Here is a 24,909-nt window from a genome sequence, read left to right as displayed (position 1 = left end):
CAGTTATACTGTATGCAACTTTACTGTGCTAATTATTAGGTGTGCTAGTTAGCAAACAATATACCAGTCATTGTGGACCAGTTACATGTGTATCAGTTATGATATTGTGGCTGCTATTTTTTCCCCAGGTGGACGATAGCTACCTATTCCAGTGTAACACCTGCCTAAAAGCTTTCCGGATCAGGACTGCCCTGGAGTTTCACAACTGCCGAACAGGTAAAAGAGGTAAATTTGTTATTAGAGGAAGTGGATGGCCTTGTTAGGAAGGCATTGTTGTTTGGGTACATCAATTACACGTAAGCTTTGACCAGTGTTTATCCCTCTCTGTCCCCACGTGGTGTACCCCAAAGATTTAGCAATATCAAAAAAGTAATTGAGTGGGTTCGGTTGTTTACATAAGAACATAAGAACTAGGAGCAGGAGTAGGCCGTCTGGCCCCTCTACCCTGCTCCGCCATTCAATAAGATCATGGCTGATCGTTTTGTGGACTCAGCTCCACTTACCCGCCCGCTCACCATAACCCTTAATTCCTTTACTGTTCAAACATTTATCCATCCTTGCCTTAAAAACATTCAATGAGGTAGCCTCAACTGCTTCACCGGGCAGGGAATTCCACAGATTCACAACCCTTTGTGTGAAGAAGTTCCTCCTCAACTCAGTCCTAAATCTGCTTCCTCTTATTTTGAGGCTATGCCCCCTAGTTCTAGTTTCACCTGCCAGTGGGAACAACTTCCCTGCTTCTATCTAATCTATTCCCTTCATAACCTTATATGTTTCGATAAGATCTCCCCTCATTCTTCTGAATTCCAATGAGTATAGCCCCAGTCTACTCAGTCTCTCCTCATAAGCCAACCCTCTCACCTCCGGAATCAACCTCGTGAATCTCCACTGCACCCCCTCCAGTGCCAGTATATCCTTTCTCAAGTAAGGAGACCAAAACTGTACACAGTACTCCAAGTGTGGCCTCACCAGCACCTTATACAGCTGCAACATAACCTCCCTGTTTTTAAACTCCATCCCTCTAGCAATGAAGGACATAATTCCATTTGCCTTCTTAATCACCTGCTGCACCTGCAAACCAATTCCTTGAGATTCCTGCACAAGGACACCCAGGTCCCTCTGCACAGCAGCATGCTGCAATTTTGTACCATTTAAATAATAGTCCATTTTGCTGTTATTCCTACCAAAATGGATGACCTCACATTTACCAACATTGTACTCCATCTGCCAGACCCTCGCCCACTCACTTAGACTATCTATATCCCTTTGCAGACTTTCAGCGTCCTCTGCACACTTTGTTCTGCCACCCATCTTAGTGTCATCTGCGAATTTTGACACACTACACTTGGGGCCCGATTTTACCAAAACGGGCGCGAAATCACGATAAAGTTGGGCATCGGGCCTATACCGCGATCTGCACCCGATTCTGAGCAGATCGCGGCTTTACCGACACCTGATTCAGACCCGTGCCCGAATCGGGCGGCCCGACGATTTAAATGCATTTGCATGCATTTAATTCAACTTAATGAACCGCGCACCCAACTCTACCGCCAAATCCCACTTTACCGTCTTCTGGCCCGTTCCGCATCTGCGCTTTTAGCAACCTGCAAAATAAAAGTCTGAAGTCGTCGCTGCAGCCTCCGAAGAGCGGGGTCAGAGCCTCCAATGGCTCTCTGACCCAGGTCATCCTCTGGTTGGGGGGGGGGGGGGGGGGACCCAGATCATCCTCTGGTCGGGGGGGGGGTCCGCAACCAGTCTGCGGCCGATCCCTCCTCCCCACCGGAGGAACACATCCCTCCTCCCGGAGTGGACTTGCGGCCATGCCATCCCACAAAACCTTCAGGATGAAGCGATTCCTCGCTAAGAAGATGAAGCAGAACCGGCCGATTCCACAGTGGATCCGCATGAAAACCGGCTACAAGATCAATACAAGTCCAAGAGGAGACACTGGAGAAGGACCAAGCTGGGCCTGTAAAGGGATACACCATCACTGGTACAATACCAGCCGCAGTCATCTCTCCCGCTCTCTTGCCCCTGCAGGGAAGAGTAATCTGTGGCTGGTAGCGCACCAGTGATGGTGTATCCATTTACAGGCCCAGCTTGGTCCTTCTCCAGTGTCTCCACTTGGACTTGTATTGATCTTGTAGCCGATTTTCATGCGGATCCACTGTGGAATCGGCCGGTTCTGCTTCATCTTCTTAGCGAGGAATCGCTTCATCCTGAAGGTTTTGTGGGATGGCATGGCCGCACGTCCACTCCGGGAGGAGGGATTGGCCGCAGGCTGGCAGCAGACCCCCCCCCCACCCCCCAACCTACCAGAGGATGATTGTCAGAGAGTCGCTCTCTCCGCTTTCTGCTTTTTTTTTCTTTCGCGCCCGGGCACACTCTGTCAGATTCTTTTCGAACTGCGCATGCGCAGTTCAGAGCTCCGATCGGTCCGCCAGCGCTAAGCCCCGCCCACAGCGCGGATTGGCCCGGAGCTGGCAAAACGCGTATGGGCGCGCTGGAAAGAGGATTCCAGGCGCGGATCTATTTGACGCCCAGATTCGGCACTTAGACTCAATATGGTAAAATCAGGCCCTTGGTCCCCAACTCCAAATCATCTATGTAAATCGTAAACAATTGTGGTCCCAACGCTGATCCCTGAGGCACACCACTCTTTGCTTTCTGTTAGTTAACCAATCCTCTATCTATGCTACACCGTGCACCTTTATCTTATGTAGCAGTCTTTGGTGTGGCACCTTGTCAAATGCCTTCTGGAAATCCAGATACACCACATCCACAGGTTCCCCATTGTCCACTGCACAAGTAATGTTCTCAAAGAATTCCACCAAATTAGTCAAACATGACCTTCCCTTCATGAATCCATGCTGCGTCTTCCCAATGGGACAATTTATATCCAGATGTCTCACTGTTTCTTCCTTGGTGATCGATTCAAGCATTTTCCCTACTACAGAAGTTAAGCTAACCGGCCTATAGTTACCTGCCTTTTGTCTACCTCCTTTTTTAAACAGTGGCGTCACATTTGCTGTTTTCCAATCTGCGGGAACCACCCCAGAGTCCAGCGAATTTTGGTAAATTACCACGAGTGCTTTTGCTATTTCTCCCGCCGTTTAGTGGCATTGTAGAGTTTTAAGTTAAGTTTACTTATTAATGTTACAAAGTAGGCTTACATTAACACTGCACAAGTTGCTGTGAAAATCCCCTAGTCGCCACACTCCGGCGCCTGTTTGGGTACACTGAGAGAGAATTTAGCATGACCAATGCACCGAACCAGCATGTCTTTCGCACTGTGGGAGGAGCACCTGGAGGAAACACCTGGAGGAGCACCTGGAGGAAACCCACGCAGACACGGGGAGAACATGCAAACTCCACACAGACAGTGACCCAAACCGGGAATTGAACCTAGGTCTCTGGTGCTGTGAAGCAGCAGTGCTAAACACTGTGCCACCGTGCCACTCATTGCTGGACTGGCACTGGAGAGGCCAGCAGGTGGTGTATGCAATCTGTCACCAGGGGGTGTCCAGCTTGCTGAGGCTTCATGTTACTCATGATGGATAGTATTTGCAAACCAACGCAGAGGCAAGAAGTGACTTGAAGGACGCGAAAGAAGCAACTGCGACTGAGGGAACACTTTCTTACGCAGCACGCGGTTAGGATTTGGAATACAGTGCCTGAGAGTGTGGTGGAGGCAGATTCAATCAAAAGAGAATTCGATCATCATCTGAATGGAAAAAAGTAACAGGACTATGGGTAAAAGGAAGGGGAATTGCTCTTATGGGGGGCCAGCAGGGACATAACAGGCCAAATGGCATCCTGTGATGTATCTGCTCTATAATTGCATGCCATCTTGATCATTGTTCTTGTTGTGTGTGTTGGATTTGTGCAGGCTGTTCTCTAACATCTTGATCAAATGGACATTATTATGAAGCTTTAACAGTGAGTGTACACCAGCTAAACAATTGACAAGAGCATCACTGCTAATCTGATCCTGTCCCCTCCCAACAAGCAGCTGGAATGTTGATAACATTTTAACTTTTTTTTTTCTTGCGCTCCCCCTGAGATTCACATTCCAGGCAGGAGTTCTGGGATTCAATGAGGGTCCTTCCAGTATTACACTGACTGGGATCAGCCAATGCAACCCATCATCATCCTCATCGAAATGTCCCATTGTAACATCTCTTATAACATCCGAGGCTCCCCCTTTCTTATTCATAATTATGGGATCTGTCAGAAGAATTCTTCATATTCAAGTATTTATCCATTTCCCTTTTGAACTTGACGATTGAATCTGTTTCTGATACCCCTTCAGGGAGCGCGTTCCAGATCTTTATAACGCGCTCTGTAATTGAAAAACCCTCCCCTCATCTGTCTGGATCTTTTGATATTTACTTTAACTCAGTAATCAAAAAAAAACAGCTTTAAGATAATTGGCAAAGCAATTGGAAGGAAGTGAGTTTTTTTTTCACATGGTTGGTTTTTATGATCTCTAATGCACTGTCTAAACTCGAATCCTCTGTCGGGTTCGATTCCCGGCTTGGGTCACTGTCCGTGTGGAGTCTGCATGTTCTCCCCGTGTCTTCCCGGGTGCTCTGGTTTCCTCTCACAGTCCAAAAGACGTGCTGGTTGGGTGCATTGGCTATGCTAAATTCTCCCTCAGTGTACCCAAACAGGTGCCAGAGTGTGGCGATGAGGGGATTTTCACAGTAACTGTATTGCTTGTGACAATAATAAATAAACTTAAACTTTAGAAGGGTGGTGGAAGCGGATTTAATAATGACTGTGAAACAAGGAGTTGGATAGATACTGGAAGGGGAGAAAATGACAGAACTATGCAGAAAGAGAGAGGTAATTGGGACATCTCTTTCAAAGAGCCAGCACAGACACAATGGGCCAATTGTCCTCCTTTTGGATTGTTTGACTCCAGATCGTGAACATCCTTGCCTGTATTGCAGTCTGTCTTGCCGCCAATTTATTTATTTCCTCGTGTATTTTTGTGTGCTTTCATTTATTCAGACGACAAAACATTCCAGTGTGACATGTGCTTCAGGTTCTTCTCAACCAACAGTAACCTCTCGAAACACAAGAAGAAACACGGGGACAAGAAGTTCTCCTGTGAAACCTGCGGAAAGATGTTCTACCGGAAGGACGTCATGTTGGACCACCAGAGGCGTCACACGGAAGGTACACAGTGGCATGTGGATGGTCCCTGCTGCTTTTCTGTGGCCAGGGCAGTTGTGTTGATCTGTGGCAAGAGTGTGCACTTGTACACCACTCCAGACCTCCTGCTGGTGCTAGCACTAACAATCGTGCATGTTGTAGAAACATTGGTTGCTTTCTTTTGCGGTTTTAATAAGTAGGTCAAATCTGAACATCCTCTTTACTTAGCGTGGGAATGTACAGGAGTCAAACCCAGGCCCGGGAGCTGATTTGATTTGATTTATCATTGTCACATGTATTAACATACAGTGAAAAGTATTATTTCTTGTGCGCTATCCAGACAACGGCATACTGTTCATAGAGAAGGAAATGAGAGAGTGCAGAATGTAGTGTTACAGTCATAGCTAGGGTGTAGAGAAAGATCAACTTAATATAAGGTATGTCCATTCAAAAGTCTGATGGCAGCAGGGAAGAAGTTGGTACCTGACCTCAGACCTTGGTATCTTTTTCCCAACGGAATAAGGTGGAAGAGAGAATGCCCGGGGTGCGTGGAATTCTTAATTATATTGGCTGCTTTTCCGAGGCAGCAGGAGGTGTAGTCAGAGTCAGTGGATGGGAAGCTGGTTTGTGTGATGGACAGGGCTTTGTTCACGACTCTTTGTAGTTTCTTGTGGTCTTGGACAGAGCAGGAGCCATCACAAACTACAAGATACAACTAGAAAGGATGTTTTCTATGGTGTTTCTGTAAAAGTTGGTGAGAGCTGTGGCGGACATGCCAAATTTCTTTAGTCTTCTGAGAAAGTAGAGGCGTTGGTGGGCTTTCTTAACTATAGTGTCGGCATGGGGTAGATGATTCAACCCCTCGAGGCTGCTGTATATAATACAGTGGATCATGGCTGATCTGCTTTTCAAATTCATTAAACCTTTCTTTGTCCTATATTCCTGCCTGGAATGAAGAGCTTATCTTGCAAAGAATGATTGAGCAGGTCGGACCTATACTCACTGGAGTTTAGAAGAATGAGAAGTGATCTTATTGAAACATATTAGATTCTGGGAGGAACTGAGTGTGGATACCAAGAGGACGCTTCCCTTTGTGAGGGAGACTAGAACCAGGCCACACATTTAAAAATAAGAGGTCTCCCAAGATGGAGATGAAGAGAATTTATTTTCTCTCAGTAGGTTTTTAGTCTAACAGCATTCTCTTTCGCAGAGAGCAGTGGAGTTTGGATCATTGAATATACTCAAGGCTGAGTTAGATAGCTTTTTGATAGACATGGGAATCAAAGGTTATGGGGGCCAGACACAAAAGTGGAGTTGAGACCACAATCAGATCAACCATAGTCTCATTGAATCACAGAGCAGGTTCAAAGGGCTGAATGGACAAAGGGGCGATGGCCTACTGGTATCATCGCTGGACTATTAATCCAGAAACTCCGCTGATGTTCTGGGGACCTGGGTTTGAATGCCGCCATGGCAGATGGTGGAATTCGAATTCAATAAAAACAAACAATTAAGAATCTACTGATGACCATGAAACCATTGTCGATTGTCGGAAAAACCCATCTGGTTCACTAATGTCCTTTAGGGAAGGAAATCTGCCGTCCTTACCTGGTCTGGCCTATATGTGACTCCAGAGCCACAGTAATGTGGTTGACCCTCAACTGCCCTCGGGCATCCAAGGATGGGCAATAAATGCTGGCCAGCCAGTGATGCCCATGTCCCATGAATGAATATAAAAAATGGTCTGTTCCTACCCCTACACCTTGATGCTCTAAACCAACAAACATCTGTCATTTTGTTCTTGAAAACTCCATTTTTTCCACCATCCACAGGAAAACATTCCAAGTTTCCCCGATGTTTTGTATGGAGAAAGTGCCTCCTGATTTTACTCCTGAACATCCTAGCTCTATCTTGTATGTCCCTTCAGTCTGGATTCCCTGACAAATAGGTTACCTGCGTTGACCCCATCAAACCTGTTTCTTACATCAACCGTTGTGCATCATTGATATGATCATAAAGTTTTTTTTAAAATGCCATGTGTATCTGAAGCTTGATTGGAAAGCGGGTTGGGGAATTAGGAGAATTGTAGCCAGTTTCTCCATGAGCTATTTGACACTATGGGAGACGATGGCCTACTGGTATTATTGCTAGACTATTAATCCAGAAACCCGGCTAATGTTCTGGGGATCGGGGTTTGAATCCCACCACGGCAGATGGTGGAATTTGAATTCAATAAAACAAAATATCTGGAATTAAGAATCTACTGATGACCATGAAACCATTCCTGATTGTCAGAAAAACCCATCTGGTTCACTGATGTTCTTTAGGGAAGGAAATCTGCCGTCCTTACCCTGGTCTGGCCTACATGTGACCCCAGAGCCACAGCAATGTGGTTGACTCTTAAATGCCCTCTGAAATGACCTAGCAAGCCACTCAGTTCAAGGGTGACTAGGGATGGGCAATAAATGCTGGCCCAGCCAGCAACGCATATGCCCCATGAATGAATGAATGCTCTAGGTCTCATTCACACTGTCATTCTGCTTAAGTTATTCCTTTTGTTAGAGCTGCAAAATTCAGGCAAGCCTCTGTCCATAGTGCATACCCTGGCCCTAGTAAAAAGGGGCGCTTGGCACCTGATTAATTTTTAGGATTTGGTATTAACCCTAAATTTACATGCTACTGATTGACAGACTAGTGGGAATAATTTACCCCTCCCATCACCATTGTACACTTCAGTTCACTGCACACTGGATGGTTATCATTGTGTTGGTGTTGTCCTAACCACTCAGATTTCATTGCTACGTTGGACATGTCGGGTGGAAAGGCACTTTTATTTTCAAATTAACCTTTCCAATTTTTTTTGAATAGGTGGCAAACGTGCAAAAAAAGATGAAAGTGAGACCAATGGAATGGTGAAGTACAAAAAGGAACCATCAGGGTGTCCCGTGTGTGGAAAGGTACGGACAATGTTGGATTGATTTCTTTTGTTCTTCCAAACAGTTTTATCTGGATGTTGTTGCGTCATTCTCGCCGCTCAACTATCCGTTCTCCATCACTGACCCACCCAATAAACTCTTAAAACCTGTGTTCTAACATTTTACTCTCCCTCAGAATTACAGTGTGAATGAGACCGAGAGCATTCATTCATTCGTGGGGCATGTGCGTCGCTGGCTGGGCCAGCGTTTATTGCCCATCCCTAGAGAGGGGCTAGCGAGCCCGGAGACTTCAGTCCCAGGCCCACCAATGAGATTAAAATGGAAGATTTATATATTTGAAGCAGCTCCGCGATAGAAATCGGTGCGGAGCTGACGCTGCCGGAAATCCGGGACCCGGAGATGTGTGGAAGCTGTTGCACCCAGCGGGAAGCCCGCTAAATGGCCTCCGCTCTGTCTTCCGGCCCGCTGCACTGCTAGAGCAGTGCAGCGGGCTGGGAGAATGGCCCCCGCCCCTGTCTTTAGTATTTGGCACAACAGAGACATTTGGAAAGGCAGGTAAACGGGTGAGGGAGGGAAATCATTTGCGGGCGATCTTTATGGCTCGTTACACCGGTCGATCGGGACTGACAGATCTCCCAGTGCACTGTGTACACACAGTTCACAGTGCACTGGGAGATTGGGGTGCCTGCGCAATGGCGCCCCTAAAGCTCAGCAGCCGGCTTCCTGGCGTGAATAGGTTCTGCCCATTCCTCCTGCTGGCGAAAATCACGTTTTGCCTCATGCTTTTCTCTAAGTGTTGTACGATTACATCTGGGAGCTCGCCCAAAAAATGGATGGGATTCTCTCCAGTTTTCACACTCGTTCGGCACTTTGAATTTTTTTGTTAAGATTGCCTCCATTCAGTAGGAAGTTCTTCCCGATCAAACTTGCCTTTCCCTGTGGCTGTGGTGTTAGTGTCACACTGACACTGCCTCAAATTCTGTTCCCTCACTGGAAACTTGATCCCTCTCCGTGGCAACTGCCTGAGCGCAACCAGACTGTTTGCACCTTGATGTTATATTTGACCCCAAGGTGAGCTTTCAGCTACCTATCTGCAGTCGTCAAGATCCACAACAGCACCTGACTGCGTCCCTGCTTCAACTCTGCTGCCCCTGAAACCCATATCCATGCCTTTGTTACCTCCAGACTTGATCATTCTAACACACTCCTGACCAACCTCCCACTATCTATCCTCTGTAAACATCAGACGTCTCCTGCTGCCCAAGTCCTATCTTGCACAAAATCCTGTTCACCCATCACTCCTGTGTTTGCAGACCTAGAATTACTCCCAGTTAAGCAATGCCTTGATTTTTAAATTCTCATCCTTGCTTTCAAATCCCTTAATGGCCTTGCCCCTACTTAGCTCTGTAATATCCTACAACCTTCTGAGACAGTAAGTAGTCTCACAACACCAGGTTAAAATCCAACAGGTTTATTTGGTAGCACGAGCTTTTGGAACGCTGCTCCTTCATCAGGTGAGTGCAGGATTTGTTTCACAAACAGGGCATATAAAGACACAAACTCAATTACAAGATAATGGTTGGAATGCGAGTCTTAACAGGTAATCAAGTCTTTACAGTTGCAGACAATGTGAGTGGAGAGAGGGTTAAGCACAGGTTAAAGAGGTGTGAATTATCTCCAGCCAGTACAGTTAGTGAGATTTTGCAAGCCCAGGCAAGTCGTGGGGGTTACAGATAGTGTGACATGAACCCAAGATCCCGGTTGAGGCCGTCCTCATGTGTGCGGAACTTGGCTATCAGTTTCTGCTCAGTGATTCTGCGTTGTCGTGTGTCGTGAAGGCCGCCTTGGAGAACGCTTACCCGAAGATCAGAGGCTGAATGCCCTTGACTGCTGAAGTGTTCCCCGACAGGAAGGGAACACTCTTGCCTGGTGATTGTTGAGCGGTGTTCATTCATCCGTTGTTGTAGCGTCTGCATGGTCTCCCCAATGTACCATGCCTCGAGACATCCCTTCCTGCAGTGTATCAGGTAGACAATGTTGGCCGAGTCACAAGAGTATGTACCGTGTACCTGGTAGATGGTGTTCTCACGTGAGATTATGGCATCCGTGTCGATGATCCGGCACGTCTTGCAGAGGTTGCTGTGGCAGGGTTGTGTGGTATCGTGGTCACTGTTCTCCTGAAGGCTTGGTAGTTTGCTGCGTACAATGGTCTGTTTGAGGTTGCGCAGTTGTTTGAAGGCAAGCAGTGGGGGTGTGGGGATGGCCTTGACGAGATGTTTATCTTCATCTATGACATGTTGAAGGCTCCGGAGAAGATGTCGTAGTTTCTCCGCTCTGGGGAAGTACTGGACGACGAAAGGAAACCTGTCCGCCTTGTCCCTTATTTGTCTTCTGAGGAGGTCGGTGCGGTGTTCCACTGTGGCGTGTCGGAACTGTCGATTGATGAGTTGAGCGCCATATCCTGTTCTTACGAGGATGTCTTTCAGCGACTGTAGGTGTCTGTTGCGATCCTCCTCAACTGAGCAGATCCTGTGTATTCGTAGGGGATGGCTTATTTAACGCGTTTAGGGTGGAAGCTGGAGAAGTGGAGCATCGTGAGGTTATCTGTTGGCTTGCAGTACAGTGAAGTGCTGAGGTGACCATCCTTGATGGAAATGCGTGTGTCCAAGAATGCAACCGATTCTGGAGAATAGTCCATGGTGAGTCTGATGGTGGGATAGAACTTGTTGATGTCATCATATCGTTGTTTCAGTGATTGTTCACCATGAGTCCAAAGGAAGAAAATGTCATCAATGTATCTAGGGTATAGTGTCGGCTGAAGGTCCTGTGTGGTAAAGAGTTCTTGTCTGAACCTCTGCATGAAGATGTTGGCATACTGAGTTTTGAATTTGGTCCCCATGGCTGTTCCATGTGTCTGGATGAAGAACTGGTTGTTGAAGGTGAAGACATTGTGGTCCAGGATGAAGCAAATGAGTTGTAGAATTGCGATGTTTTCTGAGGTGTCTGCATTCCTCTAATTCCGGCCTCTTGAGCATTTCCAATTTTAGTTGCCCCACCAGTGGTGGCTGTGCCTTCATCTGCCAAAGTCCCTAAACCTAAAATTCCCCCACTAAATCTCTTTGCCTTTCTACTTCACTTTTCACCTTGAAGACATTTCCTATCTCTTTGACCAAGCTTTTGGTCATCTGTCCTCTGATCTCCTCCGGTGGCTTGGTGTCATATTTTATTTTATAATGTTCCCGTAAAGCGCTATGGAATGTTTTATTATGTTAAAGATACTCGATAAATATAAGTTGTTATCGATTTCGTGTGTGACAATTATAGAATCATAGGACCTTACAGTGCAGAAAGTGGAGCAGCACAGTGGCTAGCACTACTGTCTCACAGCACCAGGGACCCAGGTTCAATTCCGGCCTTGGGTGACTGTGTGGAGTTTGCACATTCTCCCCGTGTCTGTATTGGTTTCCTCTGGGTGCTCCGGTTTCCTCCCCCAAAGATGTGCATGTTAGGTGGATTGGCCATGCTAAATTGCCCCTTAATGTCAGGGGAATTAGCAGGGTAAATACGTGGGGTTATAGGGATAGGGCCTGGGTGGGATTGCTGACGGTGCAGGCTCAATGGGTTGAATGGGTCCTTCTGCACTGTACGGATTCTATGAGAAAGAGGCTATTCAGCCCATCGAGTCTGCACCGTCAACAATCCCACCCAGTTCCTATTCCCATAACCCCACGTATTAGCCTCCCTGACACTAAGGGGCAATGTAGCATGGCCAATCCACCTAACCTGCACATCAATCAGGTAAGACTTACAAGACGAATTTCCCATTTAGTTTATGGGCAGAAAATGATTTTGAAGTTTGGAAGAAAGCACTTATCCCCCGTGATGCCTATTCATATTTGATGACCTGCGTTCTGTTTTACATTTTGTTGGCAGGTATTCTCTTGTCGAAGCAACATGAATAAACACTTGCTGACACATGGGGACAAGAAGTACACCTGTGAGATCTGCGGGCGCAAATTCTACCGTGTAGATGTCCTGAGAGATCACACTCACGTCCATTTTAAGGTATGTACTTTTAAAAGACTAGAACTAAGAGGTACTACAATATGTTAATCCAAAAATTGCGGTTAACATTGGAAACAGCGAGCATCTTCAGGCCAATGCCTGTGTGTCTGTTTCCTGTTGTTGGTTGGATTTCTTGGTAAATTAATTAATTGATTTTCCAATTGGATACCTTTCGCCGTTTATTGTGCAGACCAATAAATATTGATTTTTGTTTTTAAATTAATTCACGGGATGTGGGAGTTGCTGACTGGGCCAGCATTTATTGCCCAATCCTATTTGCCCTTGAACCGATTGGCTTGCTAGGCCATTTCAGAGGAATTTAAGAGTCAACCACATTGTGGTGGATCTGGAGTTACATGTAGGCAAGACCTAATAAGGATGGCAGATTTCCTTCCCTAAAGGAACCAGATTGGCTTTTACGATAATCGACAATGATTTCATTGTCATGATTAGGCTTTTAATTCCAGGTTTAGTTTTTATTGAATTCGAATTTCACCATCTGCCGTGGTGGGATTCGAACCCGGGTCCCCGGAGCATTGTCCTGGGCCTCTGGATTACAAGTCCAGCGACCATACCACTAGGCCACTTCCACTTAAATATAGATTTGTATCAGAAGCAAGGTCTTGCTTTTACAAAGGTATCACCAAGTGCTACCAGAGTACCCGGTTCTGTCTGCCTGTCACCTCTTGATGGAGACACAAACGCTTGGCAACTGTGCCAGGAAACCAGTATGGCTGCATCCTTCCGCAGTCATAGCTACGAGATAAGGTGCTTTTTTGAGCAGGATCAAAACCAGGCATGTGGGTTGATCCAGAAGTGCGGAATCACACAGTACCCAGAGTGGCCCTCCAACTTACCAGAGGATAAGCTCCTCGTGTAACGTCCCCTTTTGTCTTGTGTACAGGACATTCCACTGATGAATGAGCAGCAACGGGAGCAATTCATCAGCAAACTTGGGATCATGGTGGAGGAAACGGAGGAAATGTCAGATGGAGTAAGCGAACCCATCCCACATAAATACAGCTGCAAGAAATGCCAGGTATGCCTTTCTCTGATATTGAGAATCCTCATTGAAGGATATTTGAGATGCCCCTTTAAACATGCCTTTCTGACTGAACATTTGGTCGCCTGTCCTGTTAATCTCCTTGCGTGCCTCGCTGTGAAATGTTATTTGATAATCCCTTTCGTGAACATTATTTTATTTGTATTTTATTTTTTATTCGTGTCACAAGTAGGCTTACATTAACACTGCAGTGAAGTTACGATGAAAATCCCCTAGTCGCAACACTCCAGTGCCTGTTCGGGTAACACTGAGGGAGAGTTTCATAAAATCATAGAATCGCTCAGGTGCAGAAGGAGGCCATTGAGTCTGCACCAACCACAATCCCCGTAACCTCATGCATTTACCCTAGCTAGTCCCCCTGGCACTAAGGGGCAATTTAGCACAGCTAACCTGCACATCTTTGGCCTCCTTCTGTACTGTGGGGATTCTATGAATTTACCGTGGCCAATGCACCTAACCAGCACGGCTTGAAGCACCTTGTGATATGTTTTACCATGTTGAAGGTGCAAAGAATTTGTTTTCATGTATCTGTTAGGATCCTTGGCCAAACTCCCAAGTTGTTGGCAGGATCCGGTTCGCAATCAATAACAGTTTGAGATTTAAGACATTTTCTCAGTGAGGAAAGCTGCAATATTCTGTGAGTTTTGAGAGAAGAATAATAAACCTTGCTATAAAAGGTCAGAAAATCAAAGCAATGTCCAATAACTATTTTATTCTCTGACATTCAGGGTGAGTATGAGATACATGTGAATTAATAAGCGAGCTGTGGTCAGATACACCATGCTACAAAATAACTGGCAGATGCTACCAAGATAGAGTCCATGGATTCACCCCCTGGCCGGCCTGCTAGAGAATGGATGTGGCATTAGTGCATTATAGGGGATACAGAGGGAACATTGATTACTCATTTGAGACATGAGGAATGACAGCATACGTGATGAGAATTCTCACGTTTCTCTGCTGCCTCTACTTCACCAGCAGTGCAGCACGCTCTTCCTCCTCTCTGGCCAACTCGAGGGCTCGCTCCTCAAAATGTGTGAGGGTTCTCAACTCGGGCATGATGCCAGCTGGCTGCGCCCACTCACGCTTGTTGTGGTTGAGTTTGTCCCGCAATGACACAGAGAGGAAGAGTGTAGGTAGGAGTGTTGACATTTAAGATGGTAGTGAGGTGAGGCAGGCGTGGGGCTTGAGTGGGATTTGGAGTGAGAGGAGCAGAGCAGCTACTGGGGGAACATGGTGACTGCGGGAGGGAGGAACCTGGTGCCTGGTGTTGGCAAAGGCCAAGGTGGCTGGGTGAGAGAAAAGGTTGGGAGTGCGAGGGGTCCAGTGGGAGGTTGGGGGTGGATCACTTACCCTGGCTGAGAGAAGAAAATCATTCATCTTCTTCCGACACTGCTGCCCCGTCCTCTTCTGGGCTGCGCTTGCAATGACCAGGGCTGCCACTGCATCCTAGACGGGGGGGTGATGCCCGCGCTGGAAGGCCGTCTCCTGGAGCGGGGGTAGAGTGTGTCCCGTCTCTGCTCCATTCCATCCAGCATCCTGGTTAGGGCCCCCTCCAGAAAGCACGGTGCTACCTTCTTGTCTGCCGTCCCCTGCAGTCGTAGTGGAACAAATGCTGGGGAGCCGTTCATATGGAGGGTCCCAGTGCTCGTGGCAGTTAAGTCTTTGCAGGGTGGGTGAATCAGAGGGAATGCACTGCTGGAGCGGCGGGAAACTCATGGGCATAAAAATTATCGCTAATGAGGCCTAAAATTTGGCCCCAAAAACACACCGGCGCCATTGGCGGGAAACACTCCCTTTTTTTAAAGCCAGAACCAACACTCACCCAATTTTTGACAAGATTTCACCCTGTGAGTCAACTAATCTCACTGAAATTTTGTTTCTCACACAAGGGTGTCAATCTTCACCTTCGAAAATCTTGGGTGAGACCTTCTGGCTGTTCACACCGGCGGGATCTTCCGTTCCCACTGATGATGCATCCTCACCACGGATTTCCCGGCAGCGGGGCATGGATTCAGTGGGAAATCCCATTGACAGCAGTGGGACCAGAAGATCCAGCCAATGGCGCGTCCTTCCCGTCGCCGAGAAATATGTCGCGTGGTTCCAGAAAATCCCGCCCCTTGCCTTGGAATTCTCTCCAAAGGTTAGTCCAAGTCGGACAGCTTCAACAATGACCCGCCTTGCAAGGTTTCAATCTTGACTCCCGAGATTCTGTTCCCCTGGATTCCCGAGTCTACACTCAAGCACCAACTCGCAAGCACAATTTTAACTCTCCCTTTCCTTAATTTAATTGGGACCTGTTTCTGTCCCTGTCTCTGTCCCCTAGTTGGAACTTCCTTTTAGGATCTTGTTCTGTGCCCTCGCGCTGCCCCCTTGCGTTGTCTCCTGCTGAGGGCACCAGTCTTTTATGGTGCCTCGCTTCCCCCTGACCTGGGTTTTCACACTTCCTTTATGCATAAGCTTACTGGACCTAATAAAAAAACATAAGAATGCTGGTCTGTGCATGTCCCAAAAGCTCCGAGTTGAAGTTCCTGACCTCCACACTCCCCATGAAGTAAGTTTGGGTTTTGTAACAGATTGCTAAGGTATTTCCTGATTGGATTTATCTGTAAATTATGGTTAATTAGCCTTTTTTCTCTCCATTTTGGAAACCTTGCATTGCTTTTTGTGTGTAGACAGATGTATAAATATCAAATTTAGGCACTTTTCACACAGAGGGTCGTGAGTTTCTGGAACAAACTGCCAAGAGGCGGTAGTAGAGGCGGGTACAATTTTGTCTTTTAAAAAGCATTTAGACAGTTACATGGGTAAGATGGGTATCGAGGGGTATGGGCCAAACGTGGGCAATTGGGACAAGCTTAGTGGTTGAAACAAAATGGCGGCATGGAGAAATTGGGCTGAAGGGCCTGTTTCCATTCTGTAAACCTCTATGACTGTACAAGTACAGCTGACTGCACATGCAGCTCTGCCCCCAGCCAGCGCACACACATGTATGCATGTACGACATTCTGATATACTGCTTATTTGATTAAATTTCAGGTGGCTACATAGGAATCCTGACATAATGATCAAACCAGGATCTCACTAAACGCTGATCGTTTTGTTCCTGTTCTAGGCCACGTTTGCTAAAGGGAGTCAGTACTTGAAGCATTTGATGGAGATTCACAAGGAGAAGGGTTATGGTTGCACAATCTGCAATCGTCGCTTTGCACTGAAGGCCACCTATCACGCCCACATGGTCATCCACAGGGAGGAGCTGCCGGACTCCGACCCCAACGTCCAAAAGTGAGTAGTGTGTGCGTGCTTGTATTGGCTGGGGACATCCGTCATTATACCTGAGGGTCTCCAGCAAAAGTGCCACACTACCCATTTGGGTAGGATCTGATACAGGATGCACATACTCTCTTCCTGCAGAGGCACTTTCCAGACCTTGGCTCTGGAGAGCTTAACTGTTGCGTGGCATCAGTCAATGCTCGGGGGACAGGGTATGCACAGGAGTACTCCTGGAGTCTAAGTTGTTCAAACTTTACAGTGTGCCAGCACTTGTGTGCTGCTTCTTGTTCATCTGGGACCACTTTATTGGATAAGGCTTTAGCTTGCACAGGTATCTGAACTTGAATGCCAAGGATTCCATCCATCATCACCCATTGATAACTAGATCTCTCCCTCTCACTCTCCCCCTAATGCGCCATGTTGCTCGCTGAGTTATTAACAATACTGTATTGGTCAATGGTCGAACCTATAATTGGCTGGGAGGGAGAGAAATGGAAATTGGCCTACTGGAAGTTTGGATGAGTGTGGAACTCGAGAGGACAGGATTTGATTTGGTCTTCGAATTGGCTTCATTTCCAGCTCCAGGTAATGAGGTCCCAATTTGGATATATACAAAAAAGAAAATCATAAAATCCCTACAGTGCAGAAGGAGGCCATTCAGCCCATCGAGTCTGCACCGACCACAATCCCACCCAAGCCCTATCCCCATAACCCCATGCATTTACCCTAGCTAGTCCTGACATTAACGGACAATTTAGCATGGCCAATCCACCTAACCCGCACATCTTTGGACTGTGTGAGGAATCCGGAGCACCACATAGACACCGGGAGAACGTGCAAACTCCACACAGACAGCGACGGGAATTGAACCCGGGTCCCTGACGCTGTGAGGCAGCAATGCTAACCACTGTGCCACCGTGCTGCCCCGTTAAATGCCAAGAGACAAACTAACTGGTCAACCTCCACAGAAAAGAGGCCTTGTAGGTTTTAAAGAATGGTGCATTAGTACAGCAGCTTTCACAAGGGCAGGATGTCCCTGAGCGCCAAGTCTTTTTGAAGTGGAGTGGCTGGTGTTGGAAATGTCGCAGCCAATTTGTGCACAGCAAGGTTCCACAAACAGCAGTGTGTTAATGACCAGATGGTCTTTTTTCAAGCTGCTGGATGCTCTTACCGACCTACGGTGGGTTATGATCTTGAGCTGCAAAACACTCCTCCTCTAATTGAATCCTGTGATTTCCCCACATGCTGACGTCCTAAACTCAGCCCAGGCCATAGGCTGAAACTCCTCGAATAGAGGTTAAGTAAACCTGCCACGCTGTGGCTTTGTTTTTTTTTTCAGTCGACCTTTAGAAAACGTTGTAGCCCACGTCCATGAGGTGGGAGATTTGTCAATCCTTGAAGCTCTCTGAAATGTGCAGGCTTTTACTGTGGTACAACTTCTTGCTCATCAGCCTTACCATCCCACCAAAGTGCCTGAATGGCTGACAGTCACTATCCAGACACATGGCCATTTGAGCTGGGCACAAGAGGATGACCGATGGTCACAGAAATGTATCTCGACAAGTGCTGTAGTGAGAATTGGAAGAGAATAGACACCAAAACTTGCAGAGTATTTGATTTGATTTATTATTGTCACATGTATTGGGATACAGTGAAAAGTATTGTTTCTTGCGCACTATGCAGACAAAACATACTGTTCATGGGGAGAAGGAAAGAAGAGAGTGCAGAATGTAGTGTTACAGTCACAGCTACGGTGTAGAGAAAGATCAGCTTAATATAATATAGATCCATTCAAAAGTCTGACAGCAGCAGGGAAGAAGCTGTTCTTAGAACCGTAGAAAATTACAGCTCAGAAACAGGCCTTTTGGCCCTTCTTGTCTCTGCCGAACCATTTTTTGCCTAGTCCCACTGACCTGCACTTGGACCATATCCCTCCACACCCCTCTCATCCATGAACCCGTCCAAGTTTTTCTTAAATGTTAAAAGTGACCCTGCATTTACCACATTATCCGGCAGCTCATTCCACACTCCCACCACTCTCTGCGTGATGAAGCCCCCCTAATATTCTTGAGTCGGTTGGTACATGATCTCAGACTTTTGTACCTTTTTCCTGGAGGAAGGTGGAAGAGAGAATGTCCAGGGTACGTGGGGTCCTTGATTATGCTGTCTGCTTTTCCGAGGAGCAGGAAGTGTAGACAGAGTTAACGGATGGGAGGCTGGTTTGTGTGATAGACTGGGCTTCGTTCATGACCCTTTGCAGTTTCCTGCAGTCTTGGGCAGAGCAGGAATAGACCTAGCCAATCAAAGCCGGTGTTACTACTCCACACAAGCCTCCTCCCCTACCCTTTTTCTTCTAATCCCATCAATATAACCTTCTATTCCATTCTTCATCATGCTCATCTAGCTTCCCCCTATATGCATCTGTGTTATTCACTCCTACTTATGGTAGCAAGTCCCATATTCCAACCACTCTCTGGGTAAACAAGTTTCTACTGAATTTATTCGTGATTATTTTACACTGGTGGCCACTCTGGCCTCACCTGCAAGGGGATAACATCTTCTCCATTTTAATGTATTGCACTGTTTTATCATCTTAAGGTTCTCTAACAGATTATCTCTCGGGCTTTCCCGGTGAAAAGAGTGCCGGCATCTTCAATGGCTCCTGATGGTTATAACCTCTCAGTTCTGCTATCTCTCCAGTTAATTGCTTTTGCACCTTCTCCAGTGTCTCCATGTCTTTTTTTATCGGTGAGAATGTTTCTTGTTGTAGCCATTTCCAAAGCTCGGATCTTGTTTCCCGGCTGTCTGTGACGTGATGGTTTTGTTCCTGACTGGGTCCACGTGTCCTTTGTTGAATTGTGTGGTTGAATTTCCGTTCCAGGTACATCCATCCCTGTGATATCTGCGGAAGGATCTTTAACAGTACAGGGAACTTGGAACGTCACAAAATAATCCACACAGGTAAACCATTACACTATCCAAATGATCTGAACTCTTCCTATTCCACCAAGCCCACCTTGATCTCCCCCTCATAAAATTTTATTCATTCATTCATTCATTCGTGGGAACATGGGTGTCGCTGGCTGGCCAGCATTTATTGCCCGTCCTTAATTGCCCTTGGAGGGCTGTTAAGCATCAACCACATTGCTGTGGCTCTGGAGTCACATGTAGGCCAGACCAGGTAAGGACGGCAGATTTCCTTCCCTAAAGGACATTAGTGAACCAGGTGGGTTTTTCTGACAATCGACAATGATTTCATGGTCATCAGTAGATTCTTAATTCCAGATATTTTTTATTGAATTCAAATTCCACCATCTGCCGTGGCGGGATTCGAACCCAGGTCCCCAGAACATTAGCTGAGTTTCTGGATTAATAATCTAGTGATAATGCCACTTAGGCCATCGCCTCCCGTAATATAATATGATATTGTAATAATTGTATTGAAAATGCAATCAAGGTTAGACTTCTGATTTATTTCCCCTAATCGGGATTCCTCTCTTCAGAAGATTCTGTGTTTTAAGTGGGCGCGTGTTTGAAATTATTCATAAAAATAAACAGGATTTTCCAGCCTCCCCGTGGCGTGGTTTCCGGTGGCAGTGGTGACTCACCATTGGCAGCCAGCGGGATCTTGCGGTCCAGCCAATGTCTAGGGCGTTTTGGGTGGGTTGCCAATCCTGCTACCAGGGAACCTGTAAGAGGGAGGTCGATGTCAGCGGAACTGGCAGGCAGGATCTGAAAATCCCACCCAATGACTGGGGAAACCATTTGCTTTCATTCTAATCCGCTCCCAGAATCTTTGCCGTATCTCTGACCTAACTTCCCTGTCATTGCTGCTCTCGGACACTTAGGTGCAAATGTCACAAATTCGACAGTTAGAGGCTTCTCAAGCCTGCGGATTCCCACACAAGGGGATGGACGAGTTACAGTTTTTTTAATCCGGTGAGGAAGCAGCAAACAAAAGCCGGGTGGGGTCTGCCTGTGCAACCATTGGTTGCCAACTGTTGGCCGTTTTGAGGGTAGTATTGGCCATCCATTGGTGGGTGCAGAGAGAATATAGGCAGAGCAACAGATTTAATTAATTATTCTTTCTATCTGAAAACTGCCAGCGTGCTTTGAGTTAGATGGTCTCGGGTTGTTTTGGGGAAGTACCTTATAGAAAGAAATGGCAGCTGCACCAGTGCTCAAGAAGCTCAACGCCATCCAGGGTAAAGCATGACTGACCCACAGCCTGGGAATACATAGTCCCACATTTGGTTTATATTACAGTACAGTCCATAACTAACTTACACAAAAGGCCCATTTCCATTCATACCTCAATGGCCTCAAAATATCCCTTGGATTTTAGTGCGACAAAGATCTATCAAACTGTGGTGATAAATTGACTCCAGTCACTGTATGTTGACAGGCATTAGAAAGTGGCTTTGCTTTTTGTGTGTTTCTTTCCCCGGTCATATTTTTTATCACGCTTCTCGCTGTTTAGGAGTGAAGAGCCATACCTGCGAACAGTGTGGGAAGTCTTTTGCCCGGCGGGACATGCTGAAGGAACACATGAGGGTGCATGACAACGTTCGAGACTATCTGTGTGCAGAATGTGGGAAAGGTGAGAGACTCTTCCCCCCCCCCCCCCCCAACACTCTAGTGGTCCTTCCCCCCCCCCCCCCCCCCCCCCCCCCAAGACTCTAGAGGAACTGATGCTCGTAAATCACAGGCTGCACTGTGGAGGAATTGAACCTGGTTTCGGGCAGTCTGCTGCTGGAGCCCAGAATGGGAGAGGAGAGAAGCCACTTTCTCACTATAAATATTAGGGTGGCACGGGTGTGGTTAGCACTGCTGCCTCACAGTATCAGGGACCCGGGTTTCGATTCCTGACTTGGGTCACTGTCCGTGCGGAGTCTGCACATTCTCCCCATGTCTGCGTGGGTTGCCTCCGGGTGCTCCGGTTTCCTCCCACAGTCCGAAAGGCGTGCTGGTTAGGTACATTGGCCATGCTAACATTCTCCCTCAGTGTACCCGAACGGGCGCCGGAATGTGGCGGCTCGGGGATTTTCACAGTAACTTCATTGGAGTGTTAAGGTAAGCCTTACTTGTGACACTCATAAATAAATAAAATATTGGAGGTGCAAATGCAGGAGAATCTCTTTTCTAGAACCTTTCAAGATGTCAGTGTCTCCTAAAATGCTTTATATGCTCATGTGTGCTGTCTCTCTGTGGCTCTCTCTTTCTCTCTCTCTCTGCAGCACTTGTGCTCTTGTCCTCTCCTGACCGTGCTGTCACCTTGGAGAATTACTAGAAATTGTAACTAATGACCTTCTAAAGGCAATTAAAGACATCAAGTTAATCCCTTTCACAATCGATGCACAGCTGCCTCAATATCAGGCTCCTCTCTCCATCCACAGTCAAGATTACTATACTCTCTCGCTTTTTACTTTTTATTTTAACGTTTTTACTTTTTGCTATACTTTTCACTGTGTCCCAATGCGTGACAATAAATCAAATGAAATCCTCATGTGAATGAAGCAAGTGTATTAATATCTCGATAATCCGTCATCCCCATTCCCATCATGGGGCGGCACGGTGACACAGTGGATAGCACTGCTGCCTCACAGCGCCAGGGACCTGGGTTTAATTCCCGGCTCGGGTCACTGTCTGTGTGGAGTTTGCACGTTCTCCCCGTGTCTGCGTGGGTTTCCTCCGGGTGCTCTGGTTTCCTCCCAAAGTCTGAAAGACGTACTGGTTAAGTGCAGTGACCCGAACAGGCGCCGGAGTGTGGCGACTAGGGGATTTTCACAGTAACTTCATTGCAGTGTTAATGTAAGCCTTACTTGTGACTAATAAATAAAATTTAACTTTTTTACTTTACCATCAGATGCACAATTCTGTTCCTCTTTCTATTCATTTACACTGGGGAGTTCTGATTTTCCATCTTAATCAAGGCTTGTTAATATTTGCAATGATGTCTGTCTCTTTGCCATTCCTTGTCCAGGGATGAAAACCAAGCATGCCCTAAGACATCACATGAAACTCCACAAGGGGATCAAAGAGTACGAGTGTAAGGAATGCCATCGGAAGTTTGCACAGAAGGTCAACATGCTCAAACACTACAAGAGGCACACGGGTAACTACTGGCGCTGCATCGAGGCTGAGATCGAAGGCAGTGTAACTTCCGTCTGTTTGAGCATCAGAGTGCTGTGAACCTCCTGCTTCAGGGAGATTCATGGTCTACCTGAGTCTGGGTTCATCAGAGTTCTAGTGCTTGTCCTGCTTGATATCTGTGTTGAATGAATAGGGAAGTCTGTTCTAACTAAGAGTAGGAGTCAACCATTCAGCTCCTCAAGTCTGTTCAGCCATTCAGTAAGATTGGGGCTGATCTGTACCTGAACTCCATCTACCTGCCCTGACTTTATGGGCACGGTCTTACTGGCCATTCATGCCCCATTGCCACTGCAAGCAGGGACAGCGAACTTGGCGCTCAGCCAAATCGTCGCTCACTGCAGCGGGACCAGAAAATCCCACTGGCTGGAAAATCCCACGCTATATATTTTTATACTCTGGTCTGGCAAAAATATCCCAATCTTGGGTTTAAAATTATTAAATGAACCTATCACCCTGAGGATGTGGAATCATAGAATCCATACAGTGCAGAAGGAGGCCATTCGGCCCATCGAGTCTGCATCGATCACAATCCCATCCAGACCCTATCGCCATAATCCCATGCATTTACCCTAGCTACTCCCCCTCATACTAAGGGACAATTTTAGCATGGCCAATCCACCTGACCCGCACATCTTCGGACTGTGGGAGGAAACCGGAGCACCCGGAGGAAACCCACGCAGACACGGGGAGAACGTGCAAACTCCACACAGACAGTGACCCAAAGCCGGGAATCGAACCCGGGTCCCTGGCGCTGTGAGGCAGCAGTGCTAACCACTGTGCCGCCCGGACATAATGAAGTTCTTTTGAAGTGGAGCAGTAATTGTTCCCCAGTCAACTCTCACTCTCCCTATCACACGTGAGAACTGTTCCCAGGTGAGAGTTGACTATTTTATGATGGAGAGCTTCACCGTTCCTTACCTATGCCTGATGCATATATATTAGGGATCAGGTGGTGTAGAGGATCACCACACTGCTTTTCACTCCAGGACACTTAACAAGGTCTTTACCATAGAAACATGCCCCAGTCTGCTTCGTGGGTGCATTGTCAAAATAAAGTTGTGAACTGTGACCAAAAGCTTGGTCAAGAGATCTAGATTTTAAGCAACATCTTAAAGGAGGAGAGAGGCGGAGAGATTTAGAGAGTGAATTCTGTTGTTCAGAACCCTGGCGGCATGGCTGTTCATGGCGGAACGATTAAATATTATGGATGCGTAGGAGACTAGAATTAGAGGAACACAGAAATCTCAGAGCTGGAGGAGATTATAAAGTTAGGAAGGGCCAAAGTGATGGGTGGATTTAAAAACAAACATGAGGATTTTAAGACCTAAGTGAATCGGACATTATTAGAATTACAGTGTGTTGAAAAGAATCACAGGTTTCCACGCGTGCTGCTTGTTCTAGTATTTCTCCATGTAATGTGTGCTCAAGGACACTACACCATTGTGTTGTATTTTTAACGTGTACAACTTTTAAAAATTCTCTACAGGTGTGAAGGACTTCATGTGTGAACTGTGTGGGAAAACGTTCAGTGAGCGGAACAGTATGGAGAACCATAAACTCCTTCATACAGGTGTGTCTGCCAAACCGAACCAGTCACATTCAAGCAGGTGTTTCAGTCACTGGGAAAGTTAACGAAGGAGAAATAATGTTTAAGATGAGAGATCACTGAATGTGGAGGTGGGGAAAGAGCAGCGGTGTGGGACAAACTGTGGCTAGCACAGGCATGATGGGCTGAACGGAAGAGCGGCGTAGTGGTTAGCACTGCTGCCTCACAGCGCCAGGGACCGGGTTCAGTTCCCGGCTTGGGTCACTGTCTCTGTGTGGAGTCTGCACGTTCTCCCCGTGTCTGCGTGGGTTTCCTCCAGATGCTCCGGTTTCCTCCCACAGTCAAAAGATGTGCGGGTTAGGTGGATCGGCCATGCTAAATTGCCCCTTAGAGTCAGGGGGACTAGCTAGGGTAAGTATCTGGGGTTACAGGGATAGGAGCTGGATGGGTTTGTGGTTGGTGCAGGCTCGATGGGCTGAATGGCCTCTATCTGCACTGTAGGGAGTCTATGATACCCCCTGAGCTCTAGGATGGTGATTAAATGTAGAATAAACACTAACTAAATTATAGGTTATTTGAGTTATAGACTGGGAGTTTCACTCATGGTACAGATAGTGTACATGTAGAATAAGTAAAACCTGGGATTAGGTTACGAGCAGGAATCCAATTTGTGTTCAAGTTATTTATCTGTAGAATGTATTGTGGATTCACAG

At 46.8% G+C, this 24,909-nt stretch overlaps 1 protein-coding gene across 8 annotated transcripts in view; it reads left to right on the top strand.

The window, feature by feature from the left end:
- prdm15 (PR domain containing 15) overlaps window positions 1-24,909 on the top strand; it is a 77,021-nt gene that overhangs the window by 44,416 nt on the left and 7,696 nt on the right. For 4 of the 8 annotated variants that reach the window (XM_078233012.1, XM_078233014.1, XM_078233010.1 and 1 more), the window contains 10 exons: window positions 129-225; window positions 5,017-5,184; window positions 8,029-8,117; window positions 12,030-12,161; window positions 13,066-13,200; window positions 16,340-16,509; window positions 19,379-19,458; window positions 20,978-21,097; window positions 22,481-22,612; window positions 24,137-24,220. In XM_078233012.1, the coding sequence (XP_078089138.1) occupies window positions 129-225; window positions 5,017-5,184; window positions 8,029-8,117; window positions 12,030-12,161; window positions 13,066-13,200; window positions 16,340-16,509; window positions 19,379-19,458; window positions 20,978-21,097; window positions 22,481-22,612; window positions 24,137-24,220 (1,207 nt within the window). The remainder of the gene's footprint in view (window positions 1-128; window positions 226-5,016; window positions 5,185-8,028; window positions 8,118-12,029; window positions 12,162-13,065; window positions 13,201-16,339; window positions 16,510-19,378; window positions 19,459-20,977; window positions 21,098-22,480; window positions 22,613-24,136; window positions 24,221-24,909) is intronic. The other 4 variants (XM_078233009.1, XM_078233015.1, XM_078233011.1 and 1 more) reach the window with 1 other exon arrangement.

Source organism: Mustelus asterias, chromosome 17, assembly GCF_964213995.1.
Source record: "Mustelus asterias chromosome 17, sMusAst1.hap1.1, whole genome shotgun sequence".
Classification (NCBI taxonomy): Eukaryota; Metazoa; Chordata; class Chondrichthyes; order Carcharhiniformes; family Triakidae; genus Mustelus; species Mustelus asterias.
Note: the sequence above shows the minus strand (reverse complement) of the source record. Positions and strands in the feature narration are given on the sequence as shown.